The sequence below is a fragment of the Bicyclus anynana genome, chromosome 7, assembly GCF_947172395.1.
Source record: "Bicyclus anynana chromosome 7, ilBicAnyn1.1, whole genome shotgun sequence".
Taxonomy (NCBI): Eukaryota; Metazoa; Arthropoda; class Insecta; order Lepidoptera; family Nymphalidae; genus Bicyclus; species Bicyclus anynana.
Window position 1 is genome coordinate 16098644 of NC_069089.1, and position 27656 is coordinate 16126299.

Here is a 27656-nt window from a genome sequence, read left to right on the forward strand (position 1 = left end):
AAATTGTTGCTATAGAATCGATGTTTCATTGTTGTAATCGTTTTCGTGGTGTAAAAAGCTCCCTAAAAATACCGGTTTGTGTAGTTGAATGGCATAAAAAACGGTCAAATACTTGTAGTTTAGTAAAAGATGGAGTAACGTTTCATTTGTAAGAATTTCTACCATAATTTTATCAAATTTGTAGTAAAAACGATTTCTAAAAAGATGTTCTCTTTCTTTTTTTTTTTGATTCTTAATTTGTTCATGGTTTAAATTTTAACCTGAACGCATCCACTTGTAAAAATATTCTGGAATATTTGTTTATGATTAAAATAAAATAAAAAGATTGCACTATGCTTCAACTATAAACAAATAGAGTAGTTACATCTTTGTCTATGATATTTAATCATATTCTTGTCTTTTATTATGTTTCTTCATTCATTATAACACTACAGTTTATAAATAATAATACTTGTATTCCAGTAAAACTTTTATATATTTTTTTAGTTACAGTATTAATAAATGAAACTTTTAAGAAGTCATTACATAAAAATTAAATTATATTTAGTTACATTTGACCGGAAGTGCTAAGTACTCAGACATGTTCCGTGAAACCCCCCGTTGTTTTGTATCAAGAAAATGCAATGGCCGCCATCTTCGACTCTTGTGAATGTTTTGGTCGTAGTTTCGGACTTTGAGGCCTTTTTCGTTTGTGCTATGCAAATACAGGATAGAAATAGTTTCGCTACATCATAGGAATTCTGAATTCGTTAACGTACAGGTTAGTATTGATCTCCTTCACCGATTTCTCTAAAAGTGTTTACATCTGGATTTCGTAGCCTAACGTTTGTAATGTCGTATTTATTGTGTGTGGTTCGTGATATTGTTATCTTTATCATTAAATATGTTCTAAAATTACATTAATTATGTCATGTTTGGTGATATAAATATACGAATTCTGATTTTCGTATGTATTTATATATTTCACCCCTTTGTTACTATGCGGGATATAATATTACATTTCTTTACTCAAAATAGTTCTATTTCAGTAATAAGTTCAGTATATCTCTCATAATATTAAAGTTTTAGGTTACTGTTTACTTTTTTGATGTTTGGAGACATTACAGTTTTTGTGCCACAATAATGGCGGCAGTGGATTTTAACCTATTCGCCGATTTTACTAATTTACACTCCGCTAAAACGGGCTTTTGTGCATATTTTTGCTTTTATTTGTTGTATTTTCTCGTAGGAATCAGAATAATGTGACTTTTGACTATTTTCTGAAACAATGACCTCGAGTGTCATGTCGTATTTGTGGACTAAAAATATTTTCACAAGACCGCTGTGCCGCGTTCAGTTTACGAAGATTGCGAAGGCAGATGGATAAAATGACGATTTTCGATTGCAGTCGCATAAAATAAACTTGGAGGCCGGGTGCTCTCCAAACTCTCATCTCGGGTTTAACCCAAGATGCTATTCTCAGCATGTCAGCGACATCAGATTACGAACCAGCGGTCCGGCAAGTGAGTACTTCATCAACGCTTTTCATTTATTTCATCAGATTCATAAACACTAACCTTGAACACCATATCAAATGTACACCATCACAAACCAAAATATTGATTTAGTGCAATATCACAATGTTTTTATTTTGAAAAAATATATATTTTTATGAATAACTGCCTGAAAGTATTCTAAAAGTATTGAAAATATATCAAAACTAAACACAGTGTAGCACATGATTTTTAATATTCATTTCAACTCTAAAAGTGCCGAAATACAGTGTGAAAATATAATATCATCAGTGTAACTTTGCTTAACATATAACCTGAATTTAATATAATTCTAGGAACATAATATAACAATAAAAATAACTTACGTGAATTGGCAAAGCCATATGTATCATACAAGTATTATTTCACTATATTTGTAACATAGTCTTTTTGCCCTAAAACAATATATTAACATAATATTTTCCCTGCACTGTATATTGTTTGTCACTTTCACATTAACATACATAAATTAATACATAATTTCTCTTTATACAGGTAATAAATAAATTATTGAAATTTTAATGTTGTATTATTGATACCTTTAGTTTGTAATATAAAAAGTGAATTTATATTGTTTAATGTAAGACTGCATTTTGTAATTTACTTTTTTTATATCTGGTGAGTATATGCTTTGTTTTGCTAATTCACTTGATTTGTGTTGATAAAGAAAATTGCAAATTAATTGGCTATATAACCAACTATGTTTTTTAACCAGCTTTTACTATTTTAATAGAGTTTATAAAGGTTAAGCTCCACAAGGAGAGTTTCTTGAATGCAAGCAACTGTATCTTTCTAGGTAACAGTGAAATCATGAAAGAGCGACTAAGATTGTTATCCAAAAGGAAACTTGCTCACATTCAAGTCTTATTGTACAGTTTGTGTTATTTTGAAAGTCTTTTTGGCTTTGGAAGTAGTGAAGTGTACAGACAGACAGCAATAATGTGTAAAAATAAAGGGTTATTCTTTAACAAAACATACTCTCAGACACAAACAAGATTGGTCTCTCATATCACTTCTACATGCAAATCTTTATGGATTTCCTGGAATAGATTGACTGTAACTTAAATTTATAATATTTAAAGTATTGTCCATCATACATATGCATTTATCACAAAGTTAGATAAATTAGGCCATTTGATAGAACATTACTTTGATGTTCATCTAGTTGCATTATTTATTATGTTGATTGCATGATAATGCATTCATATCATAGGGGACTGTGTTAGTTACAATTGTAATATCTGATTGAAGAAACATGTTTTAAATGATGCTAACATGTAACTGTAACATTTAAATATTTCTTCTCTGGCAGCAATCAGAATAATCCATATTGATGAATACAAAAAGTGAAGAAAGCATTTAAAAATTAATTTAATCATTGTTACAGACTGCCTTAACAATGTCTAACATTGCAATAGATTCAGTAATGAATTTTTTTTCTGTGTTTGTTAATTGGCTGTTGCGACTTTATTTTATTTACATGTAGATGAATCTCTGATTTCTCTCAATTTATATTATATCATAAAAAGTTTGTTAACTGATGTTTTATAACTTTGTTACAGGATTACGGGCCGACCACCTCCAGTGAAAATATATATGAGCATGTTTTGGATCATAAATTAACAAGTACTATGGATATATCAAGCATAAGAACACCTGTACTGAGGGCTGTTCCAATTTCACCCACCCAGGGTGACCCAGAACCCGATTCTACTAACCCAGAGAGTATTATACAAACTGTTCATAAAGTAGATGGCAAAGATATTGAGTTTATAAATGAGAAGAGATGTGACACAGAGATGTCCATTGACTCCCTTTCTAGAATTGTAAGAATTGAAGAAACCACTATTGATAATGTAGCACGCATAGCGTACCCCATAATACAAGAAACTGATGATTCCGGTGATGGCAACTATGTAGAAAACACTGCAGCTCTTATTCAAACTCCCTTGAATACTTCAATTGTACAGAATGTCACTAAGCTGCCACAAAATTTCACAATAAATGTTGATGCGGCTGTGGGAAATATATCACACACACAGCTCACAGCACTACAGAATGTATCACAGGACGTCACCAACCAAACTTTGTGGTTGCCAACTATCTTGACCACTGCTGCACCTCCTGATGGTAAGAATGAAGACGACAGGCCGGCTGGAGTTTCGCAGATCATAATAACTAGTGAAAGTTATGTCAGCGATGCCATACCATCTAATCGACGTGCAAACATTATAACAGAAACCAGTTACCTAAGGCCTAAAACATCTAAGGTGCAGATATTGAGCAACATATCTTTACCGAAAAATTCAAATTACCCTTCACAGTACATAACTCAAAGTAAAGATATAGCTACACCTGTTTATGGAACTCAGAATCACGTGTACAAATTGAGTGCTAATGTTGTTTCACAAAAGCAGTTGAACAACACAATGCTGAGCACAAAACCGCCGAAGAACCAGTCTCTCATAGGTGCTGCATCACTTTCACCCACAGTAATAAATAACACTTCCATGAAGAGTGTGCCATATGGTCACACATATTCTAAAAGCACAAACTTGAATAAGCTTAATAATGGTGCTAATTTAAATGCTATGGTCGCTGCCTCCTCTGGTAGCACGCAGTGTCATATATTGTCCAGAGTTGTTTCTGGACCTAACAAGTTGTCAGTTCACTCTGGAAGGAAATCTATAAGCACATTCAAAGGATCGAAAAGTTCTCAAGTTAATCAAAAGAATCAATCGAGAGCTATTAAAATTATACAGCAGGCTGGTACTGCTCACAAATCTGAGAACAAACCGTGGCCTTTAGCTAGTGTTACATACAAAAGCCAATCTTCCAATTATGGTATAGTTGAGTCAAATACTTCAAAAGTTATACAGAAAGTTGGAAGTCCTACACATAAAAATCAACAAACAATGACTGTGCAAAAAATTCCCAAAGGTGAACGTCTTGTTTTGCAGTCTCCTTGTGGACCAGTTTTATTATCCACTGGCCCCATAAGTACCACTCTACCAAAAGGTCCACATTATGTCCAATCAGGTTCTACTCCAAACCTAAGATATGTTCAAACATATGGGCCGGACAATCAGCTCTCTACAGTGTCCCAAGTGTCGGCAAACCAGCAGCTAACTGCACAAATATTAAAATCTCTATCACATTCACAGCCCAAACTAATGTTGCAACAAACTCAAACACCTCTACATGCAATAAATCATAAACCAATTGCATTGGTTACTATTGAAGAACCAATTGAAGCAAAGCCTATAAACCAGAAGAGGATAGTATTGTAAGTATACAAACATATTTTTTATTTTTACTATTACCTTACATATTAGTTGCATCCTTTGCTTTGACAATAAATAATATTCAATTAAATTTCTTATTAAAGAAAATGTGCAAAAAGTAAGTTGCAGAAATTTTTATCTTGTTCTAACCATTTTCTTTTTTACAGTGGGGATAAATCTACACTATTGACAGCAGATGATATTATAGGCATGGAGGAAAGACCGAATCTATCTGAAGAACTACGTCGATATTCTTTCCAATCTTTGGCTTTTATCATGCTAGATCACACATACTCCTTGCCTGTACAAAAACAACCAGTCGTTAGTACTCCAACCAGTACTGTGGCTTCCTTATCTCCAGTTATAACATCGACTGTCACAACCACTACTCCAATGAGTCCATTAAAAAGTTCGCCCGTCCCAGTGACTTCAGTTGTACAAGAGATACCACCAGCTGTACCAGTCAATATAGTCGGAGTTGGAGCAGGAGCTCCCATACCAGTGACTTCTGTTCCACTCGGAGCTCTCACATACAAACCGCAGCTTCCCCCATTGCCTTCTCAGGATGAGGATACAGCATCGGTCACATCCTCAATTGAAGGGGAAACGAGGCCTCCCATGCCCGGTGGCAGTGATACTGAAACTGCTCCAGAAGGTGAAGAAGAAGGGAAGACTAGATGTATTTGCAACTTCACTCATGACGACGGATATATGATATGTTGCGACCGATGCGGCGAATGGCAACACGTGGACTGTATGGGTATAGATCGACTGAATATACCTGACGCATACATGTGCGAGTTGTGCCATCCACGTCCCATAGATAGACGTCACGCCCGATCCATACAATTGAGAAAAAGAGAAGAATTGAGCGCTTTAGGTGCATCAGATTCAGATTCATCAGAATGTGGCCGACCTCCTGGTCAAAGAAGGAAACGGTTGTTAACAGTCACTACATACACTAACACTAGTGGATCATGTGTGACGACGTACAACTCCAACTTACCTGTCCTGCCACCACTACCCCAACCGACATTGACATTACCGAAGAGAGGTCTCAAACGTCCCAAAAAAGCAGAGGTCGTTAGAAAAGGCACAAAGAGAAAGCTTGCAGAAAAACGAGTGAAACGGAAGAAGGAAATGATGTTGAATAGAAGCAAATACAGTACTAATATGTCGACACAGTCTCATTGGAGAGATCAATACGAGCTAGCTGTGACAAATCACTATAGTCCAGAACTGCGCGCTAAGATTATGAAGTATAGTAGTAAACTCGGTAGCACGCCCAATATGGCAGCAGCGGTCACTGCGCATCTATGTACCACAGTTCCCCACGCCGGTGGAAAAATACTTATAGCTACGAAAGACCTCAAGGATAACTCACCCATTATCGAACTGAGAGGCAAATACATGCTCTCAATTCAGCACAGGCCACAATTACAAAACTCAGCTCGGGCAGGCAGTCAGAAACCAGGTCCATTTGTATTTTTCTACAGATTACCAAAAGACAATACACAAATATGTATTGATACGAGGACGTATGGGAATGAAGCGCGATTCGTGCGTCGCTCTTGTAAACCTAATGCTGAATTGCAGCATTGCATCGTTAAAGGTGCATTGCATGTGTATATTGTAACGATAACTGATATCCAATCGAATACTGAAATAACCGTTGGACACGACACAAACGGAAGCAAACAACCCTGCGCCTGTGGAAACCCTAAACACTGTAAAGTTAATGGTGGCCTTAGTCCTTTGGTGACTAGAAAAAGTGTTGATTGCACACAAAGAGAAAAGAGAAGTAGGAATAGATGCTTCAGTGCGTCGTCACCAGCGTCTCCTCCATTGACTCCTCTGACTCCCATAAAAGACTTACCGTCGCCATTTAGTATTGTTAAAACTGAGAAGAAATCTCCTATAAAACATGAGTTTCCCCCTATGTCGCCCGCTAAGGAGCCTTTACTTTCTCCCGACTACCCTCTGAAATTCGAACCTTTATTTGTGAAACAGGAAAAAGAGGAAGAGATTGACTTGACAGCCAAAGAAGAAATGAAACCAGAACTTGATGAACCCGATTTTGATAAAATTGAACCCAAAATAGAAGAAAATATAGAAAAATCAGAAGAGGAAATGGAAGTTGAACCAGAACCGGAAACTTTTAGTTCTGCTATAAAAATAGAAGAAGAAATTAAAGAGGAAGAAGTTCTACCCCCTCCAGTTGTTGAAGAAAAGATCGTGGAACCTATAAAAGAAGTGATAGAGGAGATACAGATTCCAGAAGAACCCAAAGTGGAAATTAAAACAGAACCTAAACTAGAACCCAAAATGGAACTCAAATTGGACCTAAAAGTGGAACCTAAAGCTGAACCCAAAGTTGAACATGAGAGACCTGTAACGCGAGAGCTGACTGCTAAATCTGCGTGTCACGACAGGTCATCAAGATCAAGCCGTACTACATGCATTAATCAAGATTCTATGGATGACAAAACTGATGACTCACAAGATAAAATCACAGCTGCTAAAGAGAAGGAAAAGAGGAAAATGGTAAGTGAATTCCATAAATTGTTGAATTAATCCTTTCGTCACTATCTTTATTACATAATAATGGAATGTTAGTAATGAAATAATAAAATAAAATGCAATATTGTGAATATTGCAGAAACCACAACAGATTCAGAATAAACAGAAATTCTTTTTTTTTTAATGCAATGAATTCAATTGAATCAATAAATATTTTTTTTGACAGAAATATTTTACATGTATTTTCATACAGGCTTATATACAAACAATATAACATACAAATTACAAATGGAAATAATTGTTTGCATATGAAATCTTTTTGGAAAACTTTGCACTAACTTGAGAGGTGGAATTCTTGCATATTGAATTTGAGTGTGTTTTTTTAAATTCTCTTTTGCTTACAGACTCGGGAAGAGCGTAAAATGGAAGCTATAATGAAGGCTTTCGAGCGTATGGAGAAGGCTCAGCAAAGGAGACAAGAGGTCAAAGAGAGGCAGAAGCGAAGGGAATCCGACCCACATCCCAGCAACATTGATAAGGATGATGATGATGATATACATTGCAGTTCTAAGAAGAGGAAGAAGTAAGTTTTGAGACTTGATTCCCTTTGACATGTCACAGATTTGTAATTTTTCAAAAATAATGACTTCCTACCCTACTCCCACCCTACCATACCCCTAATCAACCCTACTCTACTCCCAGAGTACCTCTAACCTACCCCTACCCCAAGTATCCTATGTCAGTCTCCTGGTTCTAAGCTCTCCACGGATTTTCAGACATAGTGTACACAACTTCCTTTATTAAATATTGTTGGTGAAAAAAAGAAAATTAAAGTTTTAGATGTATATTATTCAATCTTAGTGACTGATTGTAGGGAATAAAAGATATTTCGTTAAGATTGAAAAAAAAAATAAACGAAATATTATTATTTTTATTCATATTTAAATTTTAATATTTGTATCAGGCGTAAAGGTCGAGCTCGCACGGCGTCCCAATCAAACAGACGTCGTCTCAACTCCGCTGACAGCGACATGGTGACGTCAGGAGACGAGGCTGGTCCGCTGTCTCCGCGGGGCCCGATGCAGTTGGAGCATATTCCACACCCACCTGAGCCTGAAACACATGAACCAGTTAATGAGGTAAGTATAAAAAAAAAAAAACAAAAAACAACATTTTTTTAGAAATTTGTGGGTACATACTTATTTGTCTCAATATACATTTTTTGTGGCATAAAATGCTATCTTTTTTTACACAACTTTAAAGTAATTTTTTTTTAAGGTAAAGAACCCTAAATATAGCGTGCGTAAAAAAATCGTAGCTTAATAATTGTGTCATAGAAAATTGATTTTTAAATCAGTAAGAGAATGTATGTGAAGATTTCCTCACATACAATTTTTTTTATTTATAGACTGCCAAGTAAGTTATTGCTAATAATTTATTAACTTTGCACCTTTAACATTCTTCTTTTCCCAGGACCTCGGTTTAAGCTCGGCGTGCCTACTTGTAGAAGCGGCGGTTGGTTCCGTAGAATCTGCTTTCAAACTTCCCAAAACAAAGAAAACTATGGCAACAGAATGGCTTGGCCGTTCGCCTGAGCGGACCCCATCCCCTTACCAATCTCCATACAGACCCCCATTAGTATCGGCACCGTCGTTAGAAAGCTTAGTCAGGGTTGCCTCAACAATGATTGGTGATCTCAGTGGGACTCCGGATTTCAACGATGATGACCCTCCATCCCCACCAAGGACCCCTGGAAGGGAGAGGAATAAGCCACCGAAGAAGGCAAAGAGGATCACAAGGAGTACTCCTCCAGCTGAAGTTCCTGAAGTGATTCCAGTGCAGCACAGTGCTAAGAAACGATGGTTGAGACAAGCTATCAGTGAGGAGAGTGATTCCCCCATCATAGGTAAGTAACAATGTAGATATTTACTGAGACTTAAACTATAAAGACTATACTCAACCAGGCAGGGATCTAACTACAACCTCATGGTGGTAAATCCAGCATCTCTATTGTTGACCTATAAAGGCTTTAAATGATTGAGGAATTTATTAAGGAAATTTTAATATCCACCTTATTTAATCTGTACAATGTATAAGAATCAAATGGGAAATCTAGTCAGCAATTCATTGAGATGTATCTGCATTAAGGATTTTCTGTTACTTTGAGGAAGAAAATGTATATTGACTTTTGACATACATTATTTGTTTCAGAATCTCCTCCAAACGAAATTGTGACACCATTGAAGAAGAGACGTATGGCGAGGGAGTCATTGTCTTGTGAACAGAACACTATTGTGACGGTAAGTTGAATGTAATAGGTTAATGCTAGTCTTTTGTTTTCAAATAGTACTAGTAGAAAAGCAAGAAAGAATTGACCTTGACTGTACATTAGTTACTTGACCTTTGTTATGAAATTATAATGTTTTTTTTTTGTTTAGTGTAACGAGGACACTTCTCCAGTATTGACATCTGAGGATTCTCCAGTAAAAGAAGATGCGTTGTCTTTGGCGCGGCAATATAAACGGAATATAATGGATATGTACAGTCGCGACCGGACGCGGTCTGACAGCGGACAAGGCTCTGACGATCAATGCAACATTGATCATGACGTTTTAAATGTTAATTTAAGAGGCCCACACAATACCGAGCATATCAGAAGGATTATAGGTGTACCACCAACACCAGAAGAGGAAGTACCACCGGACATAACTAAACCAGAAGACATTGTTATGAACAACAACACTCTGGAACTCGACGAAGGAGCTTACAACAACAAAGTTGTGCCAATGGACATAGACACGACAGTCGTGACGCAAACAAAATTAGAATCAAACGAAAACATGTCAGAATTGAAAGATCTTAAAGGCATTGAGAGCCCAAACGACAAAGTGCATAGCTCCCAATCTGCCGACACGTCTGGAAACTCGTCACCACAACGAGACGAAATGGACGACATCCAAAAGAAAATACATTCATTTCACACAGAAAACATACAAATACTGAAGAGTAGGAATAAGAAACCTCCAAAAGAGAAGCGAAAGAAGGTCAACTTGAACTTTGACCTGAATATGGTGGACGATCAGATCAGCATACAGCTGCGCACTGAAGACGACGCCAGTTCAAAATCATCCGAGATCAACGGCGACATTCACGAAGAGGCAAATTCACACGAGGATGTAAAGTTACATGTTTCGCCCGAAAACATACCTCTGCCGCCCGTCGAGTCGATACCTCTGCCGGCGCCAGAGAACATACCTCTACCCGAAGAGCCCAGCCCTGTGGTGATGCCGTCTCCAGAAACGATACCCCTACCTGAAGAGCCGATGCAGCCGATTCAGAAATCAGTGATAGTAGAACCATCAGTGGTTAAAACTGTAGAGAAATGTAGTGACATCGAGCCGAGTGACAGGCCGTCAGTGTTGGACAACACGCTGCCGTTTTCGACTCGGTTCAGCTCTACCGGCCTATTTTCCGGGATATTCAGCAACATGTCCCACTCGTTCAAAGTGGACAGCCCTATAAACGAGAACATACCCAACATGTCGTTAATAAAGAGTGCAATAGACAGGACTACAAGTTTAGACGCTAGTTTGTTTGATAAAGGTAGTGTTAGCCCGGTGGACGAGTTGAAGAGTGTGCAGGAGATCTTGACTCGTGTGAACAATATGGACTCTAATAACAGTGTGTTGTTGTCTGGCGTGCTGAGGAGTGCAAGCGCGGGCAGCACGGGGGGCGTGGGGGCCGCGCGGCCCCTGAGGAACAACGACCCGCGCCTCAACCCGCCGCCGCAGGACAAGCCCAAACCTGTTCGGAGAAAGGTGAGTGTATTGCCCCCACAGCACCACTATACAAGTCTTATTTAATTTATTGAATATATTGATTTTTATGATACATTCGGGTAAATGAAGCTAAAAAAGCTAAGATTGTCTGGATATTTGCAAAATTTCAAAATCTATTAAAAACCTATTGTAATTAGATGAAAATTCATAGTTTTTCATAGCTTCCCTACATTAATAAATGTGACATTTTTCAATATATGAACTATAAACATAAAACGCACAAATAACACAAAGATATTAGTCATTTTGTTTAAACGCCCATACAAATTTAACAATCATTATGATCTACGACGTCATTAAATCGTATCATTTTTTATGGGGCGTTTTTCAGGGATCCGCGACAGCGTCGCAAATCTGACCCTTTAAATCCCTGTAGCTCTGAAAGTAATGATCGTAGATACCCTGTTACTTTTACAAAGTTATCTTCAAAGTTCAATTTTATTGATATCACATACATTTACACGAGCAGGCACACAAAGGCAGGTTTACTTCAAACATGAATAAAACCGCGAAAAATTAATGTAGCGAAACAGAATTGCATAATGAAAAACAACAAGAAACCATTAAAGTTTTACACTCAAACCGGTTTGATCAAGATGGCAAGGCCTCTCTGTGACCTTGATATTACTGAAGTGCATTCAATTTGAGATGTTTGGACTTTTTTTATTCATGTTTTTGCTTTACAACATTTTTAAATGACTGTTGAAGATTAAAGTATTGATGTAGCAATGAGAGTTGCAAATATACTCGGAGGCACAATTATCCGCCCACTTTAATATACTCGCGTCATATTAAAGTGGGCGGATAATTGTGTCTCTGAGTATATGTGTATTTATATTAATCAATACATATAAATGAAAGTGAAATTTCTGTCTGTGATTGATAACTATTTTAAAAGTTTGTCCGGGCTAATCTCTGAAATGGCTTAACCGATTTAAATGGAACTTTCACTGGTCGGTTGATAGAGGAGGTTATTGTATTTTTATTCAGGAAAAATCCATGGTTAACCGTGGGTTTTGTGAAAAACTGATTTTCTCGCGAACGAAATTACGCGCGTCAGCTAGTGTATAATAATATTTTCATTTACTACCTCTAAATATATTCATCATATCTGTATAGTATTTCAATCGATATTTAAAGATATTTTGATAATAAATCTTAGTGGTATTGAAATTTGTATCAAGGTGTTTGTTGATAAGATATTAAATAAATAATAATTGTGTTTGCTATTATAAAATAATTTCCAGATTCAGAGTATATAATTTTTGTACGTCATTGTAGTGTATATGTTGAGATAGCCATCTAATACGCCATCAAAGGGAAGTGTTGGGGCTTAATGAATAGCCTAGGCATTCTTTAAGAAATGGAAAAGCGAAACCAAGTCTCCATACAAAATCGGGCACAAATTATTCAAATGATACAGTGCTGAAAGTTGGTCATAATTAGGACAATTAAGGAGAAGTCATGGAGCAAATTTTCAGAGACATCTATATTTACCTAATCAGTTAAATTACTCATTAAAAGTGGGCAATACTATACTCTCCTTTCAACCTGATGACTGCGACATATTTCTAATTCTCTGCGTGTGTGAAGTCTGCCACCAGCGTGGTGGACTATTGGCCTAACCCCTCTCACTCTGAGAGGAGACTCGAGTTCTGCAGTGAGCCGAAAGTGTCAACTAGCCTATTGAATAGTGTCTGTGTGTACAGCTGTCGATCAGCGAGTACCGCAAGCGGCACCTGTGCGCGGGCGCGGAGGAGGGCGCGGCGGGCGCGGGCGGCGGGGAGGCGGGCGAGGGCGGCGAGTGGTCGCGCGGCTCGTCGGGCTCCGCCTCGCTGTCGCCGCAGCGGCTGGACGCGGCGGCGGCGGCGGCGGCCGACGAGCTGGAGCAGCGCCTGCACAGGGATCTCAACGCGCAGCTGCCCAAAGGTAACATCGTCATCCTCATCCTCATCGTTATCGTCATCATCATCGTCATCATCATCTATATCATCTATCATTATCATCATCATCTATCATCATCATCATCATCATCATCCATTATCATCATCGTCATCATCATCATCATCCAATATCATCATCATCATCCATTATCATCATCATCCATCATCATCATCATCCATCATCATCATCATCCATCATCATCATCATCCATCATCGTCATCATCATTATCATCGTTAACATCATCATCCATCATCATCGTCATCATCATCATTATCGTCATCATCATCATCATCATCATCATCATCATCATCATCATCATCATCATCATCATTATCGTCATCATCATCATCATCATCATCATCATTAACATGTATATCCTTCCTTACATCAAGGCCTCGAGCTGAAATGAAAATTGTTATATGGATAAATTGGAAATTTCTGCATAGGCTAGTACTTTTTATTCCATCAAAATTCATGGTAAAAAATTTAATTTCACGCAATAGTTACGGGCGTCCATAAAAAATAGTAATAACTTTTACGGATTTTCGTTTACATACTTTACCCCACATTAGCCATCATCAATAAAGAAGACTCCAATTTCTCAAGTCATCAAAACATGGATTCCATTTCTAACAACCGTCATAGTGGCGGTTGGCTGATCGGACGTGACCCCATTGTTCCCAAGGGTTCTGGTCCCTTGTCCCTCAAGTCTTATAGAGAGCCCTTTCTCTCCTACGAATAGTTCCTCTGGCCCTTGGACTCTGAGCTCACCCAAACGCCTTGGTAATGCTGCTATAGTTACATTAAGACTCCATTAAATACTCAGGACTATCTCTTAAATAAATTGAAAATTGTATAGTAATGCTAAATTTAAAATGATTACTAACACCGTTTATTGTGCACTGCACTTATCATTTAATGTTCATGTACTCATATATAAGTACATACTATTTATTGAATGCAGTAAATTGGCTTGATAAGATATAAAACGTTTAATTTAGTTGACGTAACATTTATTTACTGAGTGGATAGGTATTCTATTTTAGGAAGATGAGATCTTTTATAAAGATTAACGCAATTAATGTATCAAAAAGTCATCGAAACAGAAAATGTTTTTTAATTTATAATATGTTAGACTGCAAATATAATATGTTACCATCAAGTGAGATTGTAGGCAAGGGCTAACTTATAAAGAAAAAAAAAATGTCTATTAGTATCAGTTTTACCTACTAACGTTCAATTAGCCAACGACTAGGAAAATGAAGAGACTTTGTACCAAAAGGTATATATGATTTTGATTGAGGGGTTTTTATTGTATTTTGACGGTCTCCGTGGCGCAGTGGTATGCGCGGTGGATTTACAAGACAGAGGTCCTGGGTTATTTGAGGTTTTCTTGATTGGTCCAGGCCTGGCTGGTGGGAGGCTACGGCCGTGGCTAGTTACCGCCAAGCGATGTAGCGTTCCGATGTCGTGTAGAAACCGAAAGGGGTGTAGATTATCATCCTACTCCTAACATGTTAGCCCGCTTCCATCTTAGATTCAAAAAAATTCAAAATTCATTTATTTCAAGTAGGCTCAGTTTACAAGCACTTTTGACACGTCAGTTGACTATTTGTAAAGATTCTACCACCGGTTCGGAAGGCAGGTTCTGCTGAGAAGATACCGGCAAGAAACTCAACAGTTGCTCTTTTGAAAAAGTCATACAGTATTACAATTTACATTTGATAACAATTAAATTATAATTTCTTATAGTTTTATTTCCTGTGTGAAGGTGGAAGCTGATCCAATGGCCTCCAAGCACCGTTATCGTTAAGGAACTCATCAATAGTGTAGTAACCTTGACTAAGTAAATGTTTTTTAACACATTGCTTAAAGTTGTGCATTGGCAAGTCCATCACAGTCTTGGGGATCTTGTTATAGAAGAGTACACCCAAACCCACAAAAGATTTTTTAACTCTTTGGAGACGATATGCAGAAATAACTAACTTATGCCCGTGTCTAGTAAGACGTGGGTTTAGATCTCCTTTTCGTTTGTACAAATTAATATTTTGTCTCACATAAACTATACTGTTATATATATACTGACAGGCTACTGTTAAAATGCCTATTTCTTTAAACTTTTGACGAAGGGACTCGCGTGATTTTAGTTGATATATTGCTCGAATTGCTCTTTTTTCAAGTACAAATATAGAATGTATATCAGCAGCCTTGCCCCACAACAAAATACCGTAAGACATTACGCTGTGAAAGTACGCAAAATAAACAAGTCTAGCTGTATCAACATCAGTAAACTGTCTTATTTTTCTCACTGCAAAAGCAGCTGAGCTGAGTTTACCTGACAGTTTTTCTATATGAACACCCCACTGAAGTTTAGAATCCAAGGTCACTCCCAGGAAAACTGTGGAATTCTCTATTTCTAGTGTTTCACCATTGATAGACTTATCTAATTTTATAACATTTGGATTTTATAACAGATTGCATCATCACTTGCAGGAGAGATTGTAGTCAAGGGCTAAATCTGTAGAGAGGTCAATTTTGTACATTAAAAATATATTTCCATAATAACTATCAGGGGATGATTAGTGATCGCTACTGATGCCACAAATGCATTCAGTAAAGTTTTTGTCTGTCTGTATGTTCGTTATAGAAACAAAAACTACTCAACGGATTTTGACGAAACTTGGTACAATTATTCTTCATACTCCTGGGCAGGTTATTGTAAACTTTTCACCACGCTACGATCAATAGGAGCAGAGCAGTGAAGGGAAATGTTGGGAAAACGGGAGAAGTTAAGCCATTTTATCAGCATTGTAAGGGCTGGATTAAAGAGGTCTAAGAGCGGACGAAGTTGCGGGCGTCCGCTAGTTGTAAATAAAAAAAAAGTCTAAAAGCTCTTAGCTACAAGGGGATAGGGGATTTAAAAGTAGATAATAACATCACATAGTCAATGTTCGACCCCTTGACAAATAAAATGTTCAATATTGTATGTAACTGTTTGGAACCCATTGTTAGTAAAGCAAACACAATACGTGTTTGAATAATTAATGTCATACTTGTGTTTTTATGTATCCAACTGTCCTGTTGGTTAATTTACATTGGACTTTATTCCTAACATCGTAAGATATATAACTGTATGAATATGTTATAAGTGTTGTAGTGCCAAGTCGGAATAGCTGAGCTGTGAGATAATCCTATAGAGACAATACCACGTTTAATTTTCACATTTGTTTGCATGCATTTCTATTTACATACGTTTTGGCGCAAACGTAATATCTACAATGACAATATTTGTTCTCTGCTGGTTATGCCCTCCATAAATCGCATTTAGATCCTACTGCAGTTAGAATTTCGGATTATAAAGTGGCCTTTGACGAAAAAATCTATGGGATGGTGTATGTTGTTCCAGAATATAATCTATCTCTCCCAAATTCTTCGTTGAACTTCCACATTAGTGACTTGACCATTAATGGCTAACATGCGTGTAAATGCCCATATCTGGAACGCTTCTATGTTTCTAGATGGTTTTTAGATGTCCCCTTTTATTGTTCAGACTTCACATCCATACAGAAGTATACAGATGTAGCAATGCCAGAGTTGAATGCGCAAAGTTATTTTACGTCTGCGATTGCAGAGAAGATTCCATTAGTCAATTTGTATCATCATCACCATCATCACTATCATCATCCATCATCATCATCATCATCATTATCAGCTGATGGACCTTCACTACGGGACATAAGCCTTTTGTATAGACTTCTAAACATGCTGCTGGATGCTGGATCCAGCTGCTCCCTGCAACCCGTTTGATTTCCTGAGTCCATCTAGTGGGAGGTCGACCAATACTGCGCTTTCCGGTGCGGAGACGCCATTCCAGCACCTTGGGACCCCAACGTCCATCGGCTCTATGAACTATGTGCCCCGCCCATTGCCACTTCAGCTTCGCGACTCGCTGAGCTATGTCGGTGACTTTAGTTCGTCTGCGGATATCCTCATTTCTGATTCTATCTCGCAGATAAAACCAAGCATAGCTGGCTCCATCGCCCGCTTAGTGACTCGGAGCTTTCTTATAAGGGCCATAACAACCAAATCTCAGATCTTTAGATCATTAATAATACACACTATTCGAAGACTTTAAAGTTTAATGTCTTAATTGAATTATTTAGTCTTAAATTTATTTATTTAATTTGTCTGTCGTAAATTGTCAATATGTATATGTATGACAAATTCAATTTGTATGTTTTGCAGGCGTATTCGACGCTCAGCCGACAGCTTCGGAGCGGCAACGAGAGAACCTTAGCTCGCGGCTGCGCCGGGAGTTCGGCCTCGCGCTGCCCGAGGACGAGGACGCGCGCCTCGCGGACACCGGTGAGTTACGAATCTCACCAAAGGGAGATTAGCCTCTAAAGCTTGGCAAGTTCGGTGATGACGTCATCATTTGTTTGTTTGGTTGTTGTTAGTTTGGCGGTCATGTGTAGAAAACTCTTCCGGTCTTTTGCAATATTTTTAAGCCAAGTGCGGAAATGGCCTACAAAAGAAGAAGAAGCTATATACTATTTTAAAATAAGTATATACTTATTTTAAAATAGTATATAGCTTCTTCTTCTTTTGTAGGCCATTTCCGCACTTGGTCCACTCTTGAATAAGTATTAACATACTTATTTTAAAATAGTATATAGCTTCTTCTTCTTTTGTAGGCCATTTCCGCACTTGATCCACTCCTTGACATCATCATCTATCCACTTTCTTCGCTATCTTCCTGGAGCACGTTGATGTCTCTCCCATGATATGCGGGCGACGGCGGGAAAGGCCTGCGCGGGTGAGAGGTCGTGCGCGCGGGGTAGAGGGAATGACTGCGTGGGTATGAAATCGTGCGCGCGGGGCATTGCTAAGGAATTTCCAAGTCCTCTAGTTTTGTATAATTATTAGGTAGAAAGGGAAAGGACCCCTTCCCCTTGTACCTAAATAGAAAGCTAGAACCGATCTGAAGGAAGGAATAATAGGTGTTAGTTTCTTTTCCATTTATTTTATTATTACTTGGTTTTGTTTTATTTTAATTTGTTTAATTGTTAATAGTTATAATAAAGCAAAAAAATTGGCGCTGATTAGTGTGTGTTGTCCACAGATGCGGTCTTGAAGCGTTGCGACAGATAGAGGCGCGCCGGCGCTCGCAAGTATTTTTGTAAATCTCACGCGACTGTAATATACACTTTTATAAACGATTCGGTTTTATTGGCACTGAATCGTTCATACACAAATCCTGACACACATAAAACTGATGAACGTCTTGTCGTTTTTGTATAGGATTTGTGTATCAGCGAACTAGCATAGTTGTATTGTATTGTATATTTTCAGTTTCTTGTCTTTAGATTTTTTTTTATTTGTTTCATTTTCACGGTTTTTCTGCAAGTACAAATTGTTTTTATTTCCCTCTGTACATATTGTATATAGGAGAGTTTAAGGTAATTTTTACGGTACGTATAAAATAATGGTATATAATTAATTAAATATTGTATAGAGAAAAGATTTTTTATATGTGTACACAAAGCGTTTTAGGCGATATGTTTTTGCCTCTGGAGTGATTGTCATCAAGCGTCAAAAAGCCCACCTAATGAAACGACAAAGACGCAAAATGCAATAAATATACATTTTAAGGTAACGTCACATACCTCTCTCTTTTACTCGAGTTACGTAAAGTAACAAGGGATTGCAACCCTATCTTAATTCGGTTAGATCTGATCAAACTCCAATCTGATTTGAGTTGAGTGGTCATAATAAATAAACTAAAATTAAGTTTATAAAGAAAACAATTATATATGAAATGTTTCGAATCAATTTGGATTGTTTGGATTGCAATCCCTAGAAATACCATTACATGATCAATACGACTATTAATACGAGCAAATACTTGTGATACACAAAGGTTCTCTAGAGGTAACAACATCTCACTCGTTTTACGTATCACTATCATTGCGATATGATTATTTATTAAATAGAGGAGATTCGGGGTTGTAAGGAACGTCGGGTTTGGAGGATAGGATTTTTGTAACGCATAATGTAAGTAAATTAAAATTTGTTTTTATTGTTCGTTTTATCTATTATTCTATTTTTATTTTTCTCTTTTTAATAAATACTACGTGTTGCGGGCTCGTTTGGCTTTGATTACGTCACAAAAAATTTAATTTAACAACTTATTTAATAGTGAGTTTTGATATCACACCGTGTCAACAAACTGTGATATTTGAATATCACAAAAAATCTTTTTTTACTTAGTTTGTTAACGAAGTAAGAAATATTTTGAATATATCTGAAATAGATCATTAGGTTCAGAAGTTAAACACATTTTATTTATTAGATTAGTGTAATGGGAACTTCGTTGCAAACGCGTTTATATATAAGCGAATATTGTATAGAAAGTCACGACAACTAAACAAATCTGTGTGGCTTTAACACACAGAACCGACAAAATACCCTCAAGGTTTGTTTCACTCTTAAATGTTGACTTGACAAACGACACTTACAACAACAATAAAATAAGCTAAAAATAATCATTTATTATATCTTGTCATAATCTGAAAATGTCTGTTGGAATGGATCGAGCGTTGAAGGACTCTTGTCTGAAAACATGTGTCCTCAGAATACAGAAAACTCCAGGTGTGATCGCGCATAGGAATGAAGGAATGAAATTACTCTTTTTTGGTGTAATCACTATGTTTGCCATGTTGTGTGACGTATACAGGTACAAGTTTTGGACACAATGCGTGTGTCATGATTATACAGGTTAGTCAGATAGTCGCAGAAAATGACATTAAATGACTAGCTCGCATTAGATATATGAGGTTGACAATTTCTTGTGACGTAATCATAGCATAGTGTGTCCCCATCTACAAGTAGGTCTCTTTAGTGTAGAGTTTCTGGTGTAGTTTAGTGTCGATAATAGACTCTCGTAAGCCATTCTTAGAAGTAAATACGTGTCATATAGTTAGGCGAGCGCCTCATTGCAATGTCTACATCACAAGGTTAAGATAGACGCACACTTGCAACACGCCGCGTGTACGCCGCTCGATGTGTTATAAGTGTGTCAAATTTACGAAAGATTATTACCTGTCGGTTTTGAATTTTCGTTATGGATTTTTAACGACTTAGGCCGGATTTATTTTTTTGGGTAGAAATATTAGCTAGTAGTTCAGTCAAACTCTGTCGTAGTTTAAGCCTCGATATTGTCGTATTTACAGCACACGCTTTTCGATTAGCTGGATAAGAAAAGTGATGATTATTATTATTATTATTATATCCAAAAATAATATTGGTATAGAGAATCGTCGTAGATAAACCAAAATTTCTTTTATGCAAGTATTTTACGAGTACCTTTATAGGAATCTATACGGCATAGGTTTTTTTTTCATTTAAATTAATCAACAATGAAAAAATAAGTCATTATTTATTAATATAATACTAAAGCAACACAATTAGATTTTAATAGATTAAAGTAGGTACTTTACATCACAAATACACTCTTAAATACATGCCATTAACTACAAAGCCGTACTCTTGACGAGAATTTTTTTTAAAAATAAAATGTCCAATAATATGATATAGTATCTTACAATATTTCCCATAATTTTCCTAGATTTACCCTTTTACCTTGTATACAAAAAGATTTGCATAGCATAAAACTGTCTCGGTATAGATTACATTCAGTAATTGTTTGATAAAACTACCTAATTTTTTAAAAATCGTTACCTAAAACAAATATTTTGGTGTAATTATTATTACATAAATAATAAATATTCATTGTCATCTGGTAGTAGATGACAATAAATAATTTCTGTGATCAAAATAATGACGTTTAATTTTTTTTTAGTTTTCAAGACTTCCGTTCGTTGCATTTGTATGTATACAAATATACAGTAGTAGTCGATTGGTAATGAAAATTATATTAAATTTAAAAAAATCCCACATGTGTTTATTTTAAAATCACTATAAATTAAACCGATATTTAAATTATATTTAACATTAATAATTAATATACTTTTTTTTTCTCTAAAATTATTAATTTCTTGCTTTGCGTCCTAACATGATTATACTCAATGAGATTAATATAGTAGTAATTATTTAAATATAGAGAAAAAGGTCATTGACATGATAGAGATTTGTTGTTTTCTTAGGTAAAATCAATGATATGTTAATGTATCTAGAGTTCCTCCACATTACCACTGTCTTAAACATTTATGTAACTAATTGTGTAATGAATATAATATTTCTAATTTTGAATGTACTTACGAATAATTCACGTGGAATCGTTTTATTTGTCGGATAAAAAAATAACAACATATTGCAGATTTGTCTTTGAATAATATAATTAAAATTATTTATGTTATTTATTTAAGTTATATGGCAAATATTTGTAAAACAAAGATAAAAACCTTTTTGATAGGACACTTTGAAAATTCAGTCAATGAACTCTGGTCAGTTAAATACCAACTTATTCAATGTGAAAAATTACCAGAAATTGGTATTGGAAAAATTGTTTATCAACTTGTCATTTGGTAAATAATTCTCAGGAATTAGCCCTGTTTGTCTGTTGTTCGTTGAAATCAAAGATTTTCTATTAGACTTAGACATATGTCACGCGTCAAAACTGAGGCGACAAAAGCGGCTAATTGTCTTAATTTCGACGAAAGTTGTTTAAACAAATAATATCTAAATATTGTATACAATGTCGACTTATGTGTTCAGGAGTTGTATATACAATATACATAAATATTATATAATATAATGGAATTAAATGTGTGCTTTGATGAGTAGCTAAATTCGGATCACTGCGGTGATTTTCTAGGCACGTAACATATCTGCGAGACGGAGTGAGCTCTAGATGCGTGAACATATCACTGACGATGACCTAAATAATATGTTGTATAATAATCACAAGGCCCAGTGCGAGTCCAATTTATTTGCTCAATTTTATATTTAACTTTTTATTAAATTAAAACGCCAAATTGCAATGAACGGCATTTAAAAACCTTTACAATATTATTATTTAAATAAATCATTATTTATGTATGATAAACTTGAATGAAAAATCGTTGAAATTAAATTAAAATTAGAATTGAATATTCATTAATTTTAACCTTTTATTATTTATAATATGCATACAATTCATAAGAAATATTTTTCAGTTGGAACGGTTATTCTATTACTAACAATTTCACCTGTGTGTAAAAATTAAACTAAAACCTTGGACAGAAGCTTGCAATTTTGCTTTGCGCTTTTTTTTCTTTAATCATATGTAAATCGGCCGAAATGGTCTTTGTTATACCGCCTAAATCTAAATTATAGATTCGTAATAATAAGTTGGCTGAGCCATAATAATACGAATATCTTTGTTTCTATACTTAATTGATTCTTAACTTTCTGGTGCAATAGCTTAGTCAAGATTTCGTTGGTATCATAATAATTTTTCCACAATTTAAAGCGGCTAATCTCAGAAGCTACATGGTCACATCTCGATATAAGTATTGAAAATAATTAATTTATATTAACATACAATCAAATAAACGTTTAAAAATATAATCACGTGAGTGTACATGCATTTAAAATTACTTTTTTTTTTTAAATGAAATCTTTTCTCGTTGATAACAGCAGTCTTTGTTAGTTCAATTTAATGAAATGAACTTTGATTCGATTCATTTTAATTTTTAACAATTTTGATTACTTCCTAATACTTACGTTTACCTTCAGTCTTAAAGTAAAATCGGCATGACATTAATAAAATCATAAACGTTGTAAAAATAGTCGAGTAGGTATGCTATTTATGACTTTCTAACCAACCAACCAATCACACACACGATATAGAATGATATAAAAATTGTACATTTTTAACCGACTTTAAAAAAGGACGTTTCTTACATTTTTTTTTAAAAGAGCAACATTCATTTATTTAAAATAAATTTAGTTCACAAGCTTTGAAACTAACGCCATTTTGTTGATCGTTTTATAGGTTTTTTTTTTAATCTTTTCTCTGGCTATAGTTATAGCTACCTACTATAGTTGTGAATTCGTGTCTTTGTTTGAAATGATCTGCAAGCAATTCTCTACTTAATAGTTATACATTTTATAACACATTGTATGTAGGTATTTAACACGAAAAGTGGTGTTTTAAAATTGATGCCGCTCTCGAGTGGGCATCAGCATTGTGAAAAGATAGCAATACTTTCTTGTTTTGCCTATTTAATATATTTGGCAGCGTCGCTTATTTGTGCATAATGTATAATATATTTAGATGTTAGTCGAACGGTTGCAATAAATCGCCTAAAGGCATAAAAATATGTATTAGTGTATAGAAAAATTATTATTAGACGTCATCGATATAATGGATATCGATTCGGTATACCAGTGATAAAATCGATTTTTACATACATACACCATTGTAATTAAAATGATGTGCCCATATCTCAGACCAATTATTGTATAGGACCTGCCTCGCTAGACGTTACTTTTCTGTCAAAGTATATGATCAACGATCTAATGCGATTATAAAAACTGTCTCTATAGAACCGATGTTAAATAGTTGTAATCGTGTTCGTCGGTTAAAGAGCTCCGTTAAAATACCATTTTGTGTAATTGAATTGTGTAAAAAAACGGGCAAAAACTTCTAGTTTAGTATAAGATATATACAAAATCTAAGCTCGTTTTCCTCGGAAAATGACAGATAATTTTGTTCGTGACTATGAGTGCGATACAGGTCCTTCTATAATTGGTCTGAGGCCCATATCGATCGAATGGTCGCTGTTTCTCGAAATATTTTACAGTATCATAATAACAATTTACAATCGTATTCGTCAATAAACAAAATCGATATCCGTCTCGTCACTAGTAATAACAAATCAATAACAAATAATAATCAAACAATTTTTATTTTACGCATGAAATTATATTATTATTTAAAATTTCATTAAAAGAAATGATGTATATTTTGTATATAAAAAGAGAATTGAATGTTTTTTTGTCGATCTACTTATTATTGTCAAATTGCGTTGTGGTTTGTAATATTTATGGCATTACTGTGAAGAATCACAGATCTTCCAAACACGCAGGAATCCACCAAAATTAAAGGCAATTTCTACAAAATGGCGTGCCGTAAATTTTTAAAATAGAATTAATTTTCGAGAGATAAAAATAGCATGAATTCTGTGAAATCGCCTACCCCTGTAGGCCTTATATGCGCACCACGATGTATCTCGAGAGCGACATTTCGACCAATAGCGGTGTATTTAAAAGTATTGCTGTCTCTTTCATTATATTGGGAAAGAAAGAGAGAGCGATATCTTAAATCAGCCGCCATTTTTGTTAATCCTTTTATTTTTTTATGGTAGAAAAATTATTGTATGCCACTGCAATTAGCCATTGTAGCACTCGTATTGTCTATTGTGTAATTCGATTTCAAAATCTTCAAGATCACTCGGGATACAATGTCATTACATAACAGTGGCTTAAATAACTATTATTGTATGCCAAAAATAGAATGGAAAATACACAAGAAATTAACTTAAAAAAAAAAACTAATGTACAATTGGCGGCTTTATCGCTAATGAGCGATCGATATCGTATCGACCGAAAGAGAGCGATATTTCTGTCTCCCCGGCTATTGGTCGATGTTTGTCTTGTATGTCGTGGTGCGTTTTTAACCTAAATATTTAATGTGTTGTTGAACATAATAATAAATAATTGTATTTATTTCGCTTTTTACTCGATGTTGAAGTGCATTTTGCTGTGATGTTACATTTATAGGTATGTTTGAAGTGTACGCACGAGAAATAGAAACGCTGTAAAAATGTGACATTCTGTCTTGCGAAGGTTCGCCTTTGTAGTTATATTGATATTCTATTTTATGAAGATTGGCTTTGTAAGTTGTACAGGTTTGTGCGTGGAAATGAAGTAACGTCAACAAAACAGAAACATACTATTATCATGTAACTCCCAGTGGTTGCGGTTTTTTGGTAGACTTGTATCGTCCAAATAATAATTTAAAAATATGTTTGTTTTGTGAACGCTTCTTTAATTAACAAACACATACTCGATTGTACGGTTTACGTACTGCCAAACCTTCATCTTAAAATGGAAAAATATGTAGTACTGATACGCCTTTTTTTGTTCTACATGAACTTCAGTAGCCTAAATGCAACTGTAAATATCAAAAGAGTACATATTATGCGTACAGTACTAAAACTTGGTGTGACAGATAGATCTACATTTTTATGATAGTTTCTTTTTCAACGTACTAATTGTATAGTTTACACACTCAGACCAATTATTGTATAGGACCGGACTCGCTAGATGTTACTTTTCTGTCAAAGTATATGATCAATGATCTAATGCAATTATAAAAACTGTCTCTACAGTATCGATGTTTCAGAGTTGTAATCGGTTTCGTTCGTTCTCGTCGGTACTCCGTAAAAATAATACCTTTTTGTGTAGTTGAATGTTAGTAAACTTCTAGTTTAGTATAAGATATAATATAAATATGTAATATATCTAATCTAAAGTCATAAAATGACAGACAATTTCGATAACGATACTGGTCCTTCTATAGTTGGTCTGAGATTACACCCACAACCGATCTGTTGGTTGGAGTGGAGGAGATAATTATACTCGTGAAAGAGAGATTGTTTTTTTTTTCATTTCGCTTGTACGCTTTAGTGAAATACTTGCCATATACATTGTATAAGAGAAAAATTTTAGGAAATATCATATTTGATATACTTAATGTTGTTTTTATTTTTACTGTAGCAATCTATTTAGGATGTTTTCTAAGGTCACATTATCTGTTTCATGCTAATATTTTCACCCAACATGGACTCATTAAGATATTCACCTTGTTTTAATTTTACAAACTTTTTTTCTAATATAAATGATAACATTGAAGGTAATTTATTTTAACAACAACACAAATTCAGTTGTAGAAAGTTTTCAAGAATAGTTCAAGTCTTTACTCCTATACTGGAAATAGTTAACTATATTTAGTTTAATGTATGTGAAAGTTCATGAAATGTATCTGTTAGGCCGAATCCACACTCGTGTAATATGATGCATTTATATTACATTACACGAGCTTGGACCCTTAACGTGTAGTATCGTAAACAAAATCAGCACTTTGCGCTCTGACGTGGATTATAATAATATTAATAATAAATGAAAAAATATGAAGTATTTTGTAGAATATTAGATGAAATCTTTGTGATAATTTTTTTTAAAATATCATTCAGTAGTGAAAACCTGTGTCGTGTAAATATAACAAATACTGATTAAGCTACATAATATATTATTATATATTTTGTTAACGGATATCGAACGGTGTGTGTATCATTTGCCTATCCTAACTTATCGCCTTTAGATGTAAGTGCCTTTTGGGAAATTCATCTCTAAATTATATGTACCAATATATTTATATGTTTACGTAAGCTCAATAACTTTCAAAATCTACCCACGAAATTATTAATACAATTAAGTGTTTAAATAACTAGATAATTCATATGTTTCAATTGGACGTTCGTAAAAGTTGATTTTTAACCGAGTTTAAAAAGGAGGAGGTTCTCAAGTTGACCGGTATCTTTTTTTTTTTTTTATTAATCATTACTGCCTGGCAGTGACATGTAGCCGCGACCGTGGATCGTTCGCGACTGAGTGAATGTCGGGCAATTACTTTGTTATGTTAAAAACATAACAACAAAATGGCTTCTTATTTTAATTATTTTATAAAATTACATTAAATATTAAATTGATAATTTAAAAAGAGGCTTATTAATATATATGTTGGTACATATATTATGTATATCTGTTTGAAGTCAAAAGGCTCTTGTTATCTGAAGAAACTTATGGAGTTTGTATATTTTCCCACCTAGGCCTGAGTTTCTCCCGAACGGTTAAAGTGTAAGGTATTCGTATAAACAATGGAACATTTTTGCAATACATATAATATAAATTATATAATTTTTATTATAAATATTTTTTGTAACTTTTAAGCGGATCGTAATATGGTAGAAGCTCTTGTATATTATGCAGATGTTAAATATTATTATTTCTTTCTTAATGTTTGAAACTAAGCATGTAAAATTTAAAATAATAATAATAATATAGAATAAAAGATGTTACGATAATTAATTACATAAAATCTTCGTTTGAATTATTGCCTTTCCTTTAATTAATCCTTACTTAACGTTAAACGTACATTGTCGAAGCTCGCAACGTTTCTCTCTGCCACTTAGCAAACGACAGTGTGCGATTAACTTGACCTGCCCTTTATTTACTAGCAGACGCCGCGAGATTTCACCCTCGTGGTTCCCGTTCCCGTAGGAATATGGGGATAAAATATGACCTATAGGTAATAAGCTTCCCAGCAGAGAAAGAATTTTTCAAATTAGTTCAGTACTTTCAGAGCCTATTCAATGCCAACGATTATAATATACTAAGAGGCACAATTCCGCCCACTTTAATATACTCGCGTCATATTAAAGTGGGCGGATAATTGTGCCTTTGAGTA

At 35.1% G+C, this 27656-nt stretch overlaps 1 protein-coding gene across 2 annotated transcripts; it reads left to right on the forward strand.

Moving 5' to 3' along the window:
* Positions 1 to 590: 590 nt before the first annotated feature.
* LOC112047238 (uncharacterized) lies at positions 591 to 27299 on the forward strand. 2 transcript variants are annotated; one of them, XM_052882547.1, is made up of 12 exons: positions 591 to 760; positions 1229 to 1502; positions 3095 to 4818; positions 4984 to 7360; positions 7741 to 7919; positions 8301 to 8475; positions 8810 to 9242; positions 9548 to 9636; positions 9775 to 11154; positions 12885 to 13104; positions 17366 to 17485; positions 18243 to 27299. In XM_052882547.1, the coding sequence occupies exons 2-12, from the start codon at positions 1464 to 1466 to the stop codon at positions 18269 to 18271; spliced, it is 6765 nt and encodes a 2254-aa protein (XP_052738507.1). In that variant the 5' UTR covers positions 591 to 760; positions 1229 to 1463; the 3' UTR covers positions 18272 to 27299. The 2 variants fall into 2 exon arrangements, with proteins under 2 accessions (XP_052738507.1, XP_023940050.2); XM_024084282.2 differs by having other exon boundaries at positions 1388 to 1502.
* The last annotated feature ends 357 nt before the right edge of the window (positions 27300 to 27656 follow it).